This window comes from Eretmochelys imbricata, chromosome 2, assembly GCF_965152235.1.
Source record: "Eretmochelys imbricata isolate rEreImb1 chromosome 2, rEreImb1.hap1, whole genome shotgun sequence".
Taxonomy (NCBI): Eukaryota; Metazoa; Chordata; order Testudines; family Cheloniidae; genus Eretmochelys; species Eretmochelys imbricata.
In genome coordinates, this window is record NC_135573.1 from 229,285,040 (window position 1) to 229,301,796 (window position 16,757).

General features: G+C 43.2%; 1 protein-coding gene across 2 annotated transcripts in view; it reads left to right on the top strand.

Moving 5' to 3' along the window:
* Positions 1-2,349: 2,349 nt before the first annotated feature.
* STAM (signal transducing adaptor molecule) overlaps positions 2,350-16,757 on the top strand; it is a 79,034-nt gene continuing 64,626 nt past the window's right edge. The window contains exon 1 of one of the 2 annotated variants that reach the window (XM_077808178.1): positions 2,350-2,519. In XM_077808178.1, coding sequence (XP_077664304.1) covers positions 2,480-2,519 — 40 coding nt within the window. In that variant the 5' untranslated portion in view covers positions 2,350-2,479. The remainder of the gene's footprint in view (positions 2,520-16,757) is intronic. The other variant, XM_077808179.1, reaches the window with a different exon arrangement.

The window sequence follows — 16,757 nt, forward strand, 5'->3', positions numbered from 1 at the left end:
AACAGTGAGGTGGCAAAATTTGCAGATGATACAAAACTACTCAAGATCATTAAGTCCCAGGCAGACTGTGAAGAGCTACAAAAGGATCTCACAAAACTGGGTGACTGGGCAACAAAACAGCAGATGAAATTTAATGTTGATAAATGCAAAGTAATGCACAGTGGAAAACATAATCCTAACTATACATATACAATGATGGGATCTAAGTTAGCTGTTACTACTCAAGAAAGAGATCTTGGAGTCATTGTGCATAGTTCTCTGAAATCATCCACTCAGTGTGCAGCGGCAGCCAAAAAAGCGAACAGAATGTTGGGAATCATCAAGAAAATGATAGATAATAAGACAGAATATATCATATTGCCTCTATACAAATCCATGGTATGCCCACACCTTGAATACTGCATGCAGATGTGGTCGCCCCATCTCAAAAAGGATATATTGGAATTGGAAAAGGTTCAGAAAAGGGCAACAAAAATTATTAGGGGTATAGAACGGCTTCCATATGAGGAGAGATTAATAAGACTGGGACTTTTCAATTTGGAAAAGAGGCAACTAAGGGGGAATACGATAGAGATCTATAAAATCATGAGTGGTATAGAGGAAGTAAATAAGGAAGTGTTATTTACTCCTTCTCATAATACAAGAACAAGGGGCCACCAAATGAAATGAATAGGTAGCAGTTTTAAAACAAACACAAGTAAGTATTTTTTCATGCAACACGCTGTCAACCTCTGGAACTCCTTGCCAGAGGGTGTTGTGAAGGCCAATATTATAACGGGGCTCAAAAGGGAGCTAGATAGATTCATGGAAGATAGGTCGATTAATGGCTATTAGCCAGGATGGGCAAGAATGGTGTCCCTAGCCTCTGTTTGCCAGAAGCTGGGATTGGGTGACAGGGCATGGATGACTTGATGATAACCTGTCAGTTCATTCCCTTTGGGGCACCATCCATTGGCCACTGTCAAAGGACAGGATACTGGGCTTGATGGACGTTTGGTCTGACCCCAGTATGGCTGTTCTTATGAATAATGTGTATTTACATATAAATCCACATGGATAACTGGCGAATCCAGGTTTATTTATAAATACATACTGTATTGAGGAATAATCTATCAGTGTCACCACCCTGAAACCCATCCTTAATTTCCTCATTTATTTCAAAGATGTGAGAGAGTTAACAGCAGTAGTGTTAGATCAGCCCAATCCACAGGGAAACCTTGAAAATTAAAGACAGAAAACATACCAGTCTGGGCATGAAACTGACTCACTCACCATTTGGGGCAGCAGCAAAGAAAGGGGGAACGAGGATGTTACTTTTAATATTTTACTTGCTCCTTGCCCCTACAACACTGAATTGCTTGCCCTGGGGTAGACAGAATTGGATGAAGTTGGGGGACTTAATCAGAGCCGCCAAGTTTGGTGCAGCTCCGCAGATGCCATTCTTCACAGTGAGAAAAAGTCCGTGATCTCTCTCACATCGCCCCCCCTCTCGCCCCCCCCAGCAGAGGGAGCAGATGGGGATGCTGGCAGGCACGGAGCAGGTAGAAGCCATTTTGGGGCAGGGACGGTGGAGCAGCGGGGTCCGAAGCCAGGCAGCGTGGGGAGCGGAGCTCAGGGGCTGAGGCTTCCTGGGGCCCCTCATCTGCCAGGCCCTCGGCTCTGGGGCTGCTGCTCCCTCCCCCCACAGCACGCGGCGGCGGCGGCCCACGCAGCCATGTGGTACAAAGGGCAGGGCCCGGTCCAGCCTCGTGCCCCCATCCCCATCCCTCGTGCAAATCAGGTCAGCATCAGCAGTCACGGGGCCGCCGCCGTGCTCCCTACGATGCGGGGCTGAGATGCGCGAGCTGCCCCCCTGGACACGCGGGGCCTGGGAGCAGGTGCTGCGGGGGACGCCGCAGGGCCCGGGAGCCGCTAGTGCGGAGGGGACGAGCCCCTCTCCCTCCCGACGCCTTATAGGGACAGCACCCCGCGCGTGGGACTGTCCCGCTGGAAGGCGCCCCTGCCGGGGCCACTTGCCAGCAGGTGCAAAGTCCCGGCTCCCACTTGCTCCAGTCTGACGGGGGAGCGGGGTGTCAGTCACCGACGGTCAGGGGCATAGCTGCCCTGAGAGCGCCGGAGGGGCCTCCTCTGCTGGCTGACCCACCGCCCCATCCAGCAACCCATCCTGGGGAGGCAGGGGCAGTGAAAGCACCGCGGTTATCACACAGCGGGAGGGCAGAGCCGCTCCCAGCCCTTTGTGTCTGCGCTGAGGGGCGTCTTCGGGTCAGGCATTGGAGTGGGCATCCCTGTTTTTCCCGGCATGCTCTGCGAGCACGGAGGGGTGGCTCCCGAGCTATGCCCTGACAGGGAGGAGGAGCTGAGGCCGCCACAGAGAGTCCCCTTCCCCCGCCCCTCCATCGCACTCGCACGCCACACACCGTACCCCGCGACCGGGAGGGGAGGGAGAGGCTGTTCCCCACCCCCAGCGCGCGGACCCGAGATGCCGCTCTTCGCCACCAACCCCTTTGACCAGGATGTGGGTAAGTGGCACAGACACGAGCGGCCCGGCCCGGCCCCTGCTGCCGGGCGCCCAGCCCCCCGCCCGGCCCTTGCTGTCTGGTACCCAACGCTCTCCCCGCCTGCCCCCTGGCGTCGGGCACTCCCCACTCCGCTGTCCGTCTGTGCTGCCTGCCCGCGGGTCTGCCACCATCCGCCCTGGTGCGCCCCTTCCCCACGCTCTGAGTTGCCCCCCGCTCCTCGCCTCAAACTTGTTTTGCCAGCCCACCCCGCGCGAGCCCCTGCTGTTCACGGCTTTGTTTTCTGGGGGAGGGGCAGAGACAGCTGGGACCAAGGGGCAGGCACGAGGGTGGGCTGTGCTGAGCCTTGCTGGCAGTGCCGCTGCGCTCTCAGGGGCCGCACTCCGTCACGAGGGACAGAGACACGCACACAAAGGGGACGGAAATGCTCACTGGTGAGAGCGCTGTGGACAGCGAGGCGTTGGTATCTGCCTGACGTGACTCAAAGGGCTCATCGGATGCATGTAGTGAGCTGTAGCTCGGGAAAGCTTATGCTCAAATAAATTTGTTAGTCTCTAAGGTGTCACAAGTACTCCTTTTTCTTTTTCCAAAATGTAAAGTTACATATACATGATCTGAAGTTATTTTCTGCCTGCCCATTTGATTTTTTGTGTAGTTGGTTTCTTATCAGTGGTTAGCTTCAAATTTTTCAGTACTATGTTACACAGATAAGTTAACGTAAAGGCAATTACACTTTTAAAGACAATGACACTGTCAGTGATCTAGCTGCTTTAAAGGTAGAGATCTCTGGTTCATCTTCTTTTGATAAGCAAGTAAAGCCACTCATGATCTAAAAAACCTGTGCTATTAAATATGAAATATATTTCAGGGATCAAGTTTCTTCAGTACTCATCACTTTTTGTGTTTAGGACTTATAAACTACAAATTAATGATTCATTTTGTATATATTAGTATGACTTCAAAATTCAAGGCTCCCATTAACTCTCCCACTTCCCCAGACACCTCCACCTTATAATCGGTCAGCTTTCTGGCAACCACAAGCAAATGTTCCACAGACTTCGGTTTTAGAACTAGAGAACTGAATTATTGATAAATGAATCGGTACCTTTATTGGTACTATTGTACTAACGGTTCAGTGTGATCACAGTCGTCACATTATTTCAGGTGCGATTTTTGCCCCACATCCACAGAGGCACTATACTCCATCATTACAGTTCACTTCCTTTCTAGGTACCTACTGGCACAGCATTGTCTTCTGGGAAGCTTTGAAAGGCCTTCTGGAATCAAGGGGGAATTATGGGAAAATGTAATTTTTTGGAAGGCAGTACGGTGAGACCAATTATTGTGTTTAGAAAATGAGCTTGGCGGGGCACTACATGCTCTCTGCAGATTTATATAACCAATAGCCTGAGAGACATGTTAAAAGTTCTCCCCAAGAAACCCTGGATTTTTCTGTCATGGCGTGTCCAAAGTTACAATTTGACACTATACTGACAAAGGGTTCTTGTCCATAACTTCATTAGTATTTGTCCTTTAAAGGCTCAAGTTGGCTGAAAACGATTGTAATGTATATGGAAATGGTATTAAAGGCAGAACTGAATGGACAGAGAAACTTAGAAGTCATACACAAGAAAAAAATATTGCAAACAGCCAATTTGAGTGAAAATTATTTATTTATGGGCAATAAAATATATGAAAGAACTAAAAATTCTTGCCCTGCTGGGATGTTTTATGCATCAATATTTTCTACAATTATCAGTCTACCAGATAATGTGCAATCAATTACCATGTCTATCTTTTGGTAGCAAGTATTACCCGACCCCCATAATTTGTTTTTCATGGCAATACTAACCTTTTACTGTAGGCTGGACCATTTTGCTATTTTCCCTTAAGAGAAGTGTTTGTATACCAACCTCACTGATACATTTAATGATAAATTATAAATTTAATACATTTGATGCATTTTTTCTATGCAAATACCTAAAATATTACTATTTTATTTGACAGCCAGTATATTTTTCTCAGCAACAGCACTGAGAAAAGAAAAACACAAACCTTTTTACTGGAATCCTCTTGTATATAACATTTGTTTCTTACATATTTTTAAGACAGTGACAGCTCATCTGGATTGGTATGAATTGATGTGATTATCTATATAAATCAACATTTTATTTTCTTATTCAAATCTAGTGTTCATTTTGAACTATGTATTGCTCTTGGCACTGTAGTGCTTATTCCCTGAGTAAAATACATTTTTATTTCCCACTCTGACAGTCTACTTACAAAATCTCTCTCGTTGGACACATCATCATTGTGAATGACAGGTTCAGCAGCATTTTTGTGAGTGTTCTCACACTTCTGACACTTACACAAGTCTGTGCAGGAAAACACAGCAGCAAGACAGGAATACCTCCCTGTTTGACTTTTCTCATGCCTGCAACATATTATCTGGTGCTGGACTTTTGTCATCCAGGTGCTTGCTGGCAAGCTCCTTGTTTTCTAAATGCCATCCATGATCAACTGGAAGAAACATACATCCTGTTAACAAAAGAGTGCCTCATTATAGCAGCCTTGTTATTTGCCCGCTTGCTCTGTTGGTGTAGCACAGACGTTCTAAAACTTCATTACATTGTGATCCCTATCTGGCAACAAAAATTACTACATGACCCGAGGAAGGGAGACCGCAGCCTGACCACACCCGAGCCCCACTGCTCCGGATTTGGGGGCAAAAGCCCAAGCTCCACGGGCCTGGGTGGTGGGGCTTGGGCTTCAGCCCCAGAGCTGTGGGTCTCGGGCTTTGGCCCCGGGCAGTGGGGCTTCAGCTCCAGGCCCCAGCAAGTCTAAGGCCAGCCCTGGCGACCCCATTAAAATGGGTTCACAACCGACTTTGGGGTCCTGACCCACAGTTTGAGAACCGCTGGTGTAGAGCATCTCATGTTTGTGGCATGCTCCTTTCAGGTAGTGAAGATGCTGCTAGGCAGCACACCTTGTGTCAGGCATGACTGACATACTGTGATGAAGTTTGGCCACACAGGTGACACACAAATTTACTTAAGCACAAGGAATCATCCAAAGCACAGGTCTTGGTGGTGATGGGGGACTTCAACTACCAAGGCTACTCATACACTTTAAGACCAGAAGGGACCATCATAATCCTCTAACTTGACCTCCTATGCATTGCAGGCCACAGAACCTCACCCACCCACTCCTGTAATAGACCCATAACCTCTGGCTGAGTTACTGAAATGCTCAAATCATGATTTAAAGACTTCGAGTTACAGAGAATTCACTTTTGTCCACTAGTTTAACCTGCAAGTGACCCATACCCCATGCTGCAGAGAAGGGTGAAACCCCCCCAGGGTTTCTGCCAATCTGACCTGGGAGGAAATTCCTTTCCAACCCCAAATATGTTGATCAGTTAGACCCTGAGCATGTAGGCAAGACCCAGCAGCCAGACACCTGGGAAAGAATTCTCTGTAGTAACTCAGAGCCCTCCCCAGCTAGTGTCCCATCATTGGCCGTTGGAGATATTGCTACTAGCAGATGCAGATTGGCTGCATGCTGTTGTAGGTAGTCTCATCATACCTTCGTCTCCATGAACTTATCAAGCTCAGTCTTAAAGCCAGTTAGGTTTTTTGCCTCCACTACTCCGCTTGGAAGGCTGTTCCAGAACTTCACTCCTCTGATGGTCAAAAACCATCTTATTTCAAGCCTAAAATTATTGATGGCAAGTTTATAGCCATTTGTTCTTGTGTCAACATTGGTGATTAACTTAAATAATTACTTTCCCTCCCTGGTATTTATCCGTCTCATGTATGTATACAGAGCAGTTGTTTCTCCCCTCAACATTCTTTTGGTCAGGCTAAACAAGCCAAGCGCTTTGAGTTTCCTCTCAAAGGTAGGTTTTCCATTCCTCTGATCATCCTAGTAGCCCCTTCTCTGCACCTCTTCCAGGTTGAATTCATCTTTCTTAAACATGAAGACCAGAATTGCACATAGTATTTCAGATGAGGTATCACCAGTGCCTTGTACAATGGAACTAACACTTCCCTGTCTCTCTACTGGAAATATCTCACATGATGTATCCTAGGACTGCATTAGCCTTTTACACAGTTGCATCACATTGACAGCTCATAGTCTTCCTGTGATCATCCAATACACCTTGGTCTTTCTCCTTCTTTGTCACTTCCAATTGATAAATCCTCATCTTATAGCAAAAGTTCTTCTTGTTAATCCCAAAGTGCATGGCCTTGCACTTTGCACTATTACATTTCATCCCATCTCTATTACTCTAGTTTTCAAAGTCATCCAGATCTTCTTATATGATATTCCAGTCCTCCTTCATATTTGCAATACCTCTCAATTTTGGGTAATCCACAGATTTTATTAACATACTCCACTTTTGTGCCAAAGTCATTAATAAAAATGTTAAATAAGATAGGTTCCAAGACCGATCCCTGAAGAACTCTACTAGTAACCTCCATCCAGCCCGACAGTTCACCTTTAGTACAACTTGTCTCCCCTTTAACCAGTTCCTTATCCACCTTTCAGTTCTCATATTAATCCTCATCTTCTCCTATTTAACAAATAATTTCCCATGTGGAACTGTATCAAATGCCTTACTGATATCCCGGCAGATGTCTGTTGGGAAATAATACAGCAGGGCACAGACTATTCAGTAAGTTCTTGGAATGTACTAGAGACAATTTTTTATTACAGAAGGTGAAAATGCAATGTGGAGAGACTGTTCTAGATTTGATTTTGACAAAGAGGGAGAAACTGGTTGAAAATTTGAAGGTGGAAGGCAGCTTGGGTGAAAATGATCATGAAATAATAGCGTTGGTGATTCTAAGAAATGGTAGGAGGAAAAACAGCAGAATAAGGACAATAGACTTCAGGAAGGCAGACATTTGCAAATTCAGGGAATTGGGAGGTAAGATCCCATGGGAAGCAAGTCTAAGGGAAAAAAGCGAGCCGGAGAATTGGCAATTTTTAAAAATATATTAAGGGCACAAGAACCAACTATCCCAATGCGAAGGAAAGATAGAAAGTATGGTAAGTGATCACCCTGGTTAATGAAGATATCTTCAGTGACCTGAAACTCAAAAAGAGTCATACAAAAGTGGAAACTAGGTCAAATTACAAGGAATTAATATAAAAACAATAACACAAGCATATAGGAAAGAAATTAGAAAGGCTAAGGACAAAAACAGACACCCCCCCCCAAAAGCACCCCACCCCCAATTAAATTAGCTAGGGACATAAAGGGTAACAAGAAAACATTTTACAAATATATTGGAAGCAAGAGGAAGACCAAGGACAGAGTAGGCCCATTACTTAACGGGGAGGGAAAGACAATAAGAGAAAACACAGCAGTGGCCAATGTATTAAAAGCCCCTTTTTTGTTTCAGTTTTCACCAAAAAGGTTAGCAGTGATCGAATGACTAACATAGCAAACATCTGTGTAAATGGGGTCTGAAACTAACTAGGGAAAGAACAAGTTAAGAATTATTTAGATAAGTTAGATGTCTGCAAATCAGCAAGGCCTGATGAAATACATTCTAGAATACTTAAGGAGCTAGCTGAAGAGATCTTTGAGCCATTAGCAATTATCTTTGAGAACTCATGGAGGATGGAAGATATACCTGAGGGCCAGAAAGGGGCAAATATAGTACCTAGCTATAAAAAGCGGAATAAGGACAACCCAGGGAATTAGAGACCAGTCAGCTTAATTTTGGTACCTGGAAAGATAATGGAGCAAATAATAGGTCAGTTTGTAAACAACGAGAAGAAAATAAGGTGATAAGTAACAGCATGGATTTCTCAAGAACCAATCATGTCAAACCAACCTAATATCCTGCTTTGACAGGGTAATGGGCCTTTTGGATAGGGCAGGGGTGGCCAACCTGTGGCTCCGGAGCCACATGCGGCTCTTTAGAAGTTTGTATGCGGCTCCTTTTATAGGCACTGACTCTGGGGTTGGAGCTACAGGCGCCAACTTTCCAGTGTGCCGGGGGCTGCTCACTGCTCAACCGTGGCTCTGCCACAGACCCTGCCCCCACTCCACCCCTTCACGCTCTCTTCCCTGAGCCTGCCATGCCCTCGCTTCTCCCCCTCTCCCCCAGAGCCTTCTGCGTGCCACGAAACAGCTGATCAGGAGGTGAAGTGAGGGAGGGGAAGGTGCTGATTGGCGGGGCTGCCAGTGGGCAGGAGGCGCTGGGAGGGGAGCTGATGGGGGGCTGCTGATATATTACTGTGGCTCTTTGGCAATGTACATTGATAAATTTTGGCTCCTTCTTGCGCTCAGGTTGGCCACCCCTGGGATAGGGGGAAGCAGCAGATATCTTGATTCTAGTAAGGCTTCTGATACTCTCTCACATGACCTTCTCACAACCAAACTGGGGAAATATAGCGTAGGCACACCTACTATAAGGTGGGAGAGGAGGGGAGACCACTGGTTGTAAAGCTCTGAGAGTATCAGTGATTCACAGTCATGTTGAAAGGGCATATTGAGGGGGCTCCCTCAGGGAGCTGTCCTGGGTCTGATTCTTTTCAGTATCTTCATAAATGATTTGGGTAATGGCATAGAGGGTACACTAGTAAAGTCTGCAGACAATACCAAGCCAAGAGGGATTGCAGGCACTTAAGAAGACAGCATTAGAATTCAAAATGATCTTGACAAACTGGAGAAACGGTCTGAAATAAATAGGATAAAATTCAATAAGGATAAATACAAAATACTATGCTTAGGAAGGAATAATCAATTGTATAAATACAAAATGGAAATGGCTACTGAGGAAGGAGTACCGCAGAAAAAGGATCTAGAGGTTATAGTGGATCATAAACTAAATATGAATCAACAATGTATTGCTGTTGCAAAAAAAGCAAACATCATTCTGGATATATTAGCAGGAGTGTTGTAAGCAAGACATGAGAAGTAATTCTTCCACTCTACTCAGCACTGATAAGATTTCAGCTGAAGTACTGTGTCCAGTTCTGAGTACCACATTTTGTGAGGGATGTGGACAAATTGGAGAAAGTCCAGAGGAGAGAAAAAAATTAAAGGTCTAGAAAACATGGTTTATAAGGAAAGATTGAAACACCTGCGTTTGTTTAGTCTGTAAAAGGGACCGCTGAAAGGGGACATAAGACTTCAAGTACTGAAAAGGTTTTTATAAAGAGAGGGTGATATACTGTTCTCCTTACCCACCGAGGACAGGACAAGTTAGTAATGGGGTTAAATTGCAGCAAGGGAGATTTAGGTTAGACATTAGGAAAAACCTCCTAACTGCCATCACTGGAGGTTTTTAAGAACAAGTTAGACCAGCACCTGTGGGGTATGGTCTAGAGATAATCCTTAGCCCTGCCTCAGTGCAGAGGACTGGACACGATGACCTAATGAGGTCCCTTGCTGCCCTACATTTCTATGATTTAATCAGTTCTGATTCCCAAAATGTGCAGTATCTCTTGATAGAATCTAAATGCTCATTTTTTGATCTGTCTGTACCTGCACCACCAACAAATTCAGGAGTATGTTAACAGAAACGGGTACTACTCAGTGCAGATGCAAGCCTTAGTAAATCATTGTGGGAGATTCCTGTATGAGTACACAGGGTGGCTAGGCAAAGTGCATGATGCCAGAATTTAAGGAAACAAAATTCTGGACTTGTACAGTGGGGGACTCTATCCCAATGAAAAATATTGACATTTATGTCTTTATGCTTACTAATTTTCTGAAGGATCTTAATATCAATTTTTGCTCCATTCCTGAGAGATGCAGATTCAGCTGTACATTTGGTATCTGCAAGACGGTAGTGGAGTGTGGTTTTTGGGAGATTGAAAGCAAGATGGTGATATCCAATTCAGCATGACAGTTTGGTTACTAGTGCAGCAACTATATCGATGTGCTGCATTTTGCTTAATAGATGGATGCAAAAGTGAGGTCCTTAGTGAACAATAGAGTGAGGAGCCAGTAGTTTGGACAAGGTGTTGCACTTGAGGCTGCTAACTTAAATTCGTATAGCATACTAGTGTGCTTGCTGCCCAAACTACAACTGCTCTTTGCTCTAATGTATGTTACTAGAGAAATTTCATGTTGTTTTGGTGGTTTTATGGCAAGGAGTTCTTAGAGGCTTTTTTACAGTTGTGGTGGGATTTTAGTATTGATGATCGCAGGCATTTATTTTTATCATGATTAAGTAATGACTTGTATTAGTTATGGTGAGTAAGTTTATGGATGAGTGAATTGATGATTTATTGACATTAAACAGTATGCTTGAAGTGTTAATTGTCCTTTTTCCAGAGTCTGATTTATAAACAAACATTCAGACCAGCTGCAGTTGCAAATCTAGATTATATATTCTCAATGAAAAGGCCAATAGAATGTTGTACTGTTTTACAAAGTACATTTATTGGGAAGTCATCCAGAAGTGAGTGTGTATATAATATATATATGACTGCAAAGTTTTAGCTGGTAAGTTTTTGAATCTCCATTCAGGAATTGTAGCATTTGAACCTCGCCAGCTCCTTTCCTTCACTTTCTACTTTTTAGTGCTCTTTCTAGTTCCCACAATGAAAGATCCATCTTCATTCCTCTACCAAAGATTAACAATGGTAGAGAATGTGAACACTGTCAGACTGTAAGCTTGATCGCACTGAACAATTATTGAAAATCGTTGGCACATGGATGCATCGACAACTAAAGACAAGAATTAGCAGAAGTTGGTTTGGTTTCCACTCAGGAATAGGCACAAGGAAGGCAGTTTTTGCCCTGAGGTTCATATATGAGTGTGCAATAGATGTGTAAAGGGAAATGTATATGTGCACTATAGATTTTGAGTAGGCATTTGATAAAATGGAGCTTGACAAGTTGATACATATTCTTGAAGAACGTAATATTGATTTCTGAGATCTATAGCTAATAAAAAGCCAGACAGAAAGCAGCAGTGTGAACAAACTGAAATATCTGAGTATTGCAGCATCAATAAATCTGTACACCAGCATTGCATCCAATCTTCGTAGCTATTCAACGTATGCGTAGAAGGTATGAGGGAAAGTTTAGAAGATGCCAAGTGGGGCAAACAGGTCAATGGCATATACATCAACAACATAAGATACGCTGATGACCTAGTTTGCATAGCTCTGAGTAGGGAAGAACTTTAGAAAATGCTTATTGCTGTGAATAATGCGAGGAAGAAACGTGAAATGATGATCAATGTTAGGAAGATAAGTATGATAATAAGTAAACACAGAAGTGTACAAGATAGGTAGCACCTATCGTGGTCAGGTGGTGAAACAACTGTATAGTTCTTCCTATTTCAGGAGTTTAAATAAAGTTGGACCAATGATACGTGAAGAAATCAAGAGAAGGCTATAGGTTGCAGAAAATACATTCAGCAACTTTCAAAGTCTTCTGTGAGGTTGAAAGAAAAATGTTCAAATTAGCTGGATAACCAAAAGTATGAATGATGAGGTGATGAGAAGGATGAATTTAAAAAAGAACACAATTACTTGAGACCCTAAGTAAGAGAATAACATCTTTCTGTGGACACATTGCTCACCAATCACAGAGTGACTCGATTCCACCACTCATGTTATCAGGCATGTTCACAGGCAAAGCAAGAAGAGGGAGGAGGAGAGCCGCTACATTGGAAACATCACCAGATGGATTGGTAGCCACAGGAGAGTGGAAATTTTACACATCTGATGCAACTGCAAAAGATGATGTGATGGTTGACAACCTCCATATCAGAGATGTCACTTGAAGGTATATTGGGAGGGATGGAATGCATGGGACATGGATGAGGGACCTGGAGAGTAGGGTCCAGTAAATAGTATTGTATTATGATTATTTGCAGGCATAGGAGCATGCACTCGACTTGATTCTTCTGTCTGTTGAAATTTTAAAATTATAACTTTTTTTCATTTCCCTCTTGTTCAGAAATAGTGCTGTGTTGGCTCCCTGTTCTTCTGCCTGAACCAGTCCAGTGTTTGAATCTTGCCCCTTAATTTGTGCTTCTTATTCTCAGTATTCCTCTAATTTTTTCCAGTCATGTGTGGAATACATTTTATTATGTGCACGAAGGTAATGTGCGGCTGTGCGCCACTAGCAGAAAGAAAAAAAACTAGATATAATATATATTTTTATAAAGTTACCAATAGGGATAATTACTCCAGCCAGGACAAGTTAGGCATTTTAGAACTCACTACCCAAAGAATTAAATTTAAGTGTAAGAGAAATAAAAATTATGAAATGCATAGACTAGAAAAAAATTAAAATAAAACACGTTGAAAGAATAAAATTACAGAGAATATGTGTGCATTGCAGGAAGTACCAAGAAGTAACAACAATAACTCTGTGTGCGCGTGTGTGTGAGTGAGACATAGACACTGTGTGTGCTGGCTGCTGGGGAAGTGGGAGATGCCCGTCTGCTGTCTCTTTAAGGCACTCACTGAAAGCTCTCCTCTTCCTGAACCATGTCCCCCCTCCCCCAGTCTGCGGAGATGTGATACATGGGAGGGGGGAAGGGGAGAGATTGTGTGTGTTTGTGTGTGTGAGAGAGAGAGGCAGAGGTTGTGTGCTGTCTGCTGAGGAAGTTTCTGAGAGACCATGTGCTGTCTCTTTAAGACACCATGTGCTGTCTCACCTGAAGGCTCGTTCAGACCTCAGAGCTGCTGAGAGTCCTGAGCCCTGTCCGCTCTACCCTGCTCTGTGGAGATGGGGTACAGGGGCTCTGGGAGGGGAAGGGGGACACCCTGATATCAGCACCCTCCTTCCCATCACCCCCACGCTTTGCACAGCCAGCAGGTCCTGGGAGCAGCTGTAGGAGCAACATGGCCGCAAAGCAACGGCGGGGGGGCGGGCACCTAAACACACGTGGCTCTGCTAATCAACTGCACAGCACTTGAATCTCTCCTGGGCGGCCGCCCAACCCCGCAGCTTACAGGGAACACAGCCTATACTGTATGTTCAGTCCAAGTCCCCATTCATATCTTTATGTCCAGGAATAAGTCGTAATTGATTTTTTCTCTTACTGGAGCTCAGGCATGTAAGAGTTTCTGTCACTGCATTCTGACTGCTGGTCTCTTGTCTGTTTTGGAATGTCCTTGGTGCTGCAATGATCCATACAGTGACAGAGAAGAAATGATAGTTAACCACAGTGACAGTCCTAGAGTTCAATTTTGAATTCCAGTGCTTTCTTGCAAGACACTTACTCTGTGGACTAGAGTTGGTAAAGACATCTAATTAGAACAACACGGTGAATGGGTGTGCTAGATTATTGTGAAAATGGGGTTTAAAAAAGGTTAAAGGGATCTGTTAGTGGTCAGTGTAACTGGGTTAAATAAGGTTGTTTATTGAGACAAACAGGATCCTTGAAAAACATTTAGTTATGGAAGGAAGGAGAAACATTATTCAAAAGGTAGGAGAGAGGCTTATACTAGCGTATTTAATGTGGATGGTACCAACAGTCAGCTGCATGAGTAGATAGGTTGTGTGACCTTCTGTGGGGGTTGTTGGAAATATGTAGTGACCTATACTTTGATACCACAACTCCCACTTGCTTTACTGAAAGGTTTTTGGACATTGTTATTATAGTGCCCAGTGGCCATCTGAGAATGGGACTCCATTGTGCTAGGCACCATACAAATACAGAGTAATACAGTCCTTGTCCTAAAATACTTATACTTACATAGACAAGACAAAGGGAAAGGACACCATACAAGTATAGTGATAGTTTGCAAACACTTGGTACCAAAATGTTGTGAGATCTTATCTTGGTAGCCAATAGCCTGATGATGATTTCATAACAATGACAGTACAGGGGATATGAGTAGCAGTGAAGAGGTCACATTGCTTTGACAGATAATTTGCAATCACAGAAGCAGAAGACAAACAAGTTGAATTCAAAAGTGACTTTGGATACTTTCTCTTTACTCCTCCATTTCCCACCCAAGACTTCAAAAGATTTATAATTACAACATCAGAGGCCTTTTTGGTGTCAAGATATCACAGTGGTTTATAGCAATGGCGGTATTCCCAGGTTGTCTTGAGTGTCAGCTGCTGTTAAACTGAGATTAATTTAGATTTAATCTAATGAGGGAACTTGAGTTGTCTTAGCTGTAAACATTTATAACTTTTTTGAAATGTGGAATAAGTGAAGACATTGTTTTAAGTGAGTTTAGTACAAATCATATCTTCTATACACAGAACCCATGCAGCATTAGCAGCTGCCCTCCAAGCTGCTTTATATTGCCAATGTCTCTAAATTCTACCCCTCCCCCAAGTTATGGAGGTAATTCAGTCATTGGTGCTGTGTTGACTGAGATACCATCCTTGTTTTAAAATGACCAGTGATAGGGAGTCTACTCTGAACAACCACAATATGGTGTTGGTCTGTAGTCTCTACTCATCGGAACAATTTAATTGAAGATGATTCTGTATTTCATTGCCAGTCCCTTGCTGTAAATATTTTGCAGGTTGGTTAGTGCTAGGAAAAACAACTAGTGTGACTTTTATTAACAAGGGGTCTCCTAGAAATACTGGCAGACAAATCTGCAAGTAAGTTTGTTCTGTGCTATATTTTGTTTATCACTTGGCCAGTCTGAAACTGTTTTTGCTTCATAAATTAAAATTAGCTGTGGCCTTGCAACTGTGTAGTTACCCCTTTGACTTGCTAATAAATGGCGCTGATGGATTCTGGAATGAGCTGGTGAGAAAAATAAGTAATTATGTAACATGCTGAAGAATTTTTAGTGGTCTCAAACTATTGGGTGTAAGGGCTGGTGTAAGGGAAAAATATATTGTTTCACTTAATAAAGCAACTGGAAGAGCAAATGTGTTGCCCTAAACTTTATAAACCCAAACACCCAGTTTATATTTTTGTATTATCGAGTATGTTAATCTTATGTTACTCCAAAGTGTATATATTTCAAAAGTGTGTGTGTATTTATATATATAAATAAGATAAATAGCTTTCATAAGAACTAATCTTTCTCTTATGTAGACATAGAGAGAGCGAGATTGGTTCTTGTGAAAGCTTTCAGATAGCACTGAAAGCTCTATCCAGAAAAATAATAGCATCGGCAAATGATGGACATAGTCTTCTTTGCATTAATCACATCAAATGGGATCTGCAAGTGCTCTGTTCAGTGCTGTATCCTCTATACCACCACATGCTAACATGTGTTTCTGTATGATATCCCACTGCTGCTTCTGGGTTGGACTCTGTCTTTTTCCTTCCATCTTGATGTGTTGTACTTTTACTCACATGGTTGTCAAGTCTGCACTTTATCTGTCCAAACCATCTGAGCCAGCACTCCTTCATTTTTTTCATTAATGGGTATTACTTGGAGCATGTGTCTAACATACGTGTTCCTCATGTGGTCTTTCTTGCTTACTCATCCATCTCAGCATTTGCATGTCTGTGGAACAGATAGCTTGTTCACGTTTGTTCCTTGTTGCCCAACATTCAGTGTCCTACGTTAAAACTGGACAGGCCACCATTACATAGGAAGATATCAGTAAGATTAAAAGAGAGAGTCTGTCACATACCTCTCACTTAATTCTCTCCATTTGAGCCAGACATTTATAATCCAAATTCTAATTTCATCCTTCACTTTTCCAGGATTCTGGAACCCAGATACTTGAAACTTTGCATTTTTATTATTGTCTGCCCATGTAGTTTCAAAGATGATTCTTCAGGGTTCACATTATTGATCTTACATACCATAAACTCTGTTTTTCCTCTGCTTATTTTGAACCTATGTCTCTCCAACACATCTCTCCATTTATCAAGATCCTTTTCTAGACTATCTTTCTCCTACTGCATATAATGATATCATCTGCAACCGGCATGCACCAAGATGTTTTCTTCTGTATATTCCTTGTGGCGGTATCCAGGATGAGGATATATAAGAAAGACCTCATTGCTGATATTTGATGCACTCTTTTACTGATAGTTCATTTGTTTCACCACTGGAAGTTCTGACTGTTGATGTTGTACCTACGTAGTTGGCTTGAACAAGCCGCACATAAGGTTTTGGTACCATTTTCTCCCTCATCCACCACCAGATGACTGCCCTTGGAACTCGATCAAAGACCTTGTCCACATGAATCAGCGCCAAGTGAATATTTTTCCTTTTCTCTCTTCATCTTTCCACTAGCTGCCTCAGTGTAACACCAGCATCTATTGTTGACCCTCCTCGCATAAATCCATATTGTTTTGCGCTAATATCTACTTC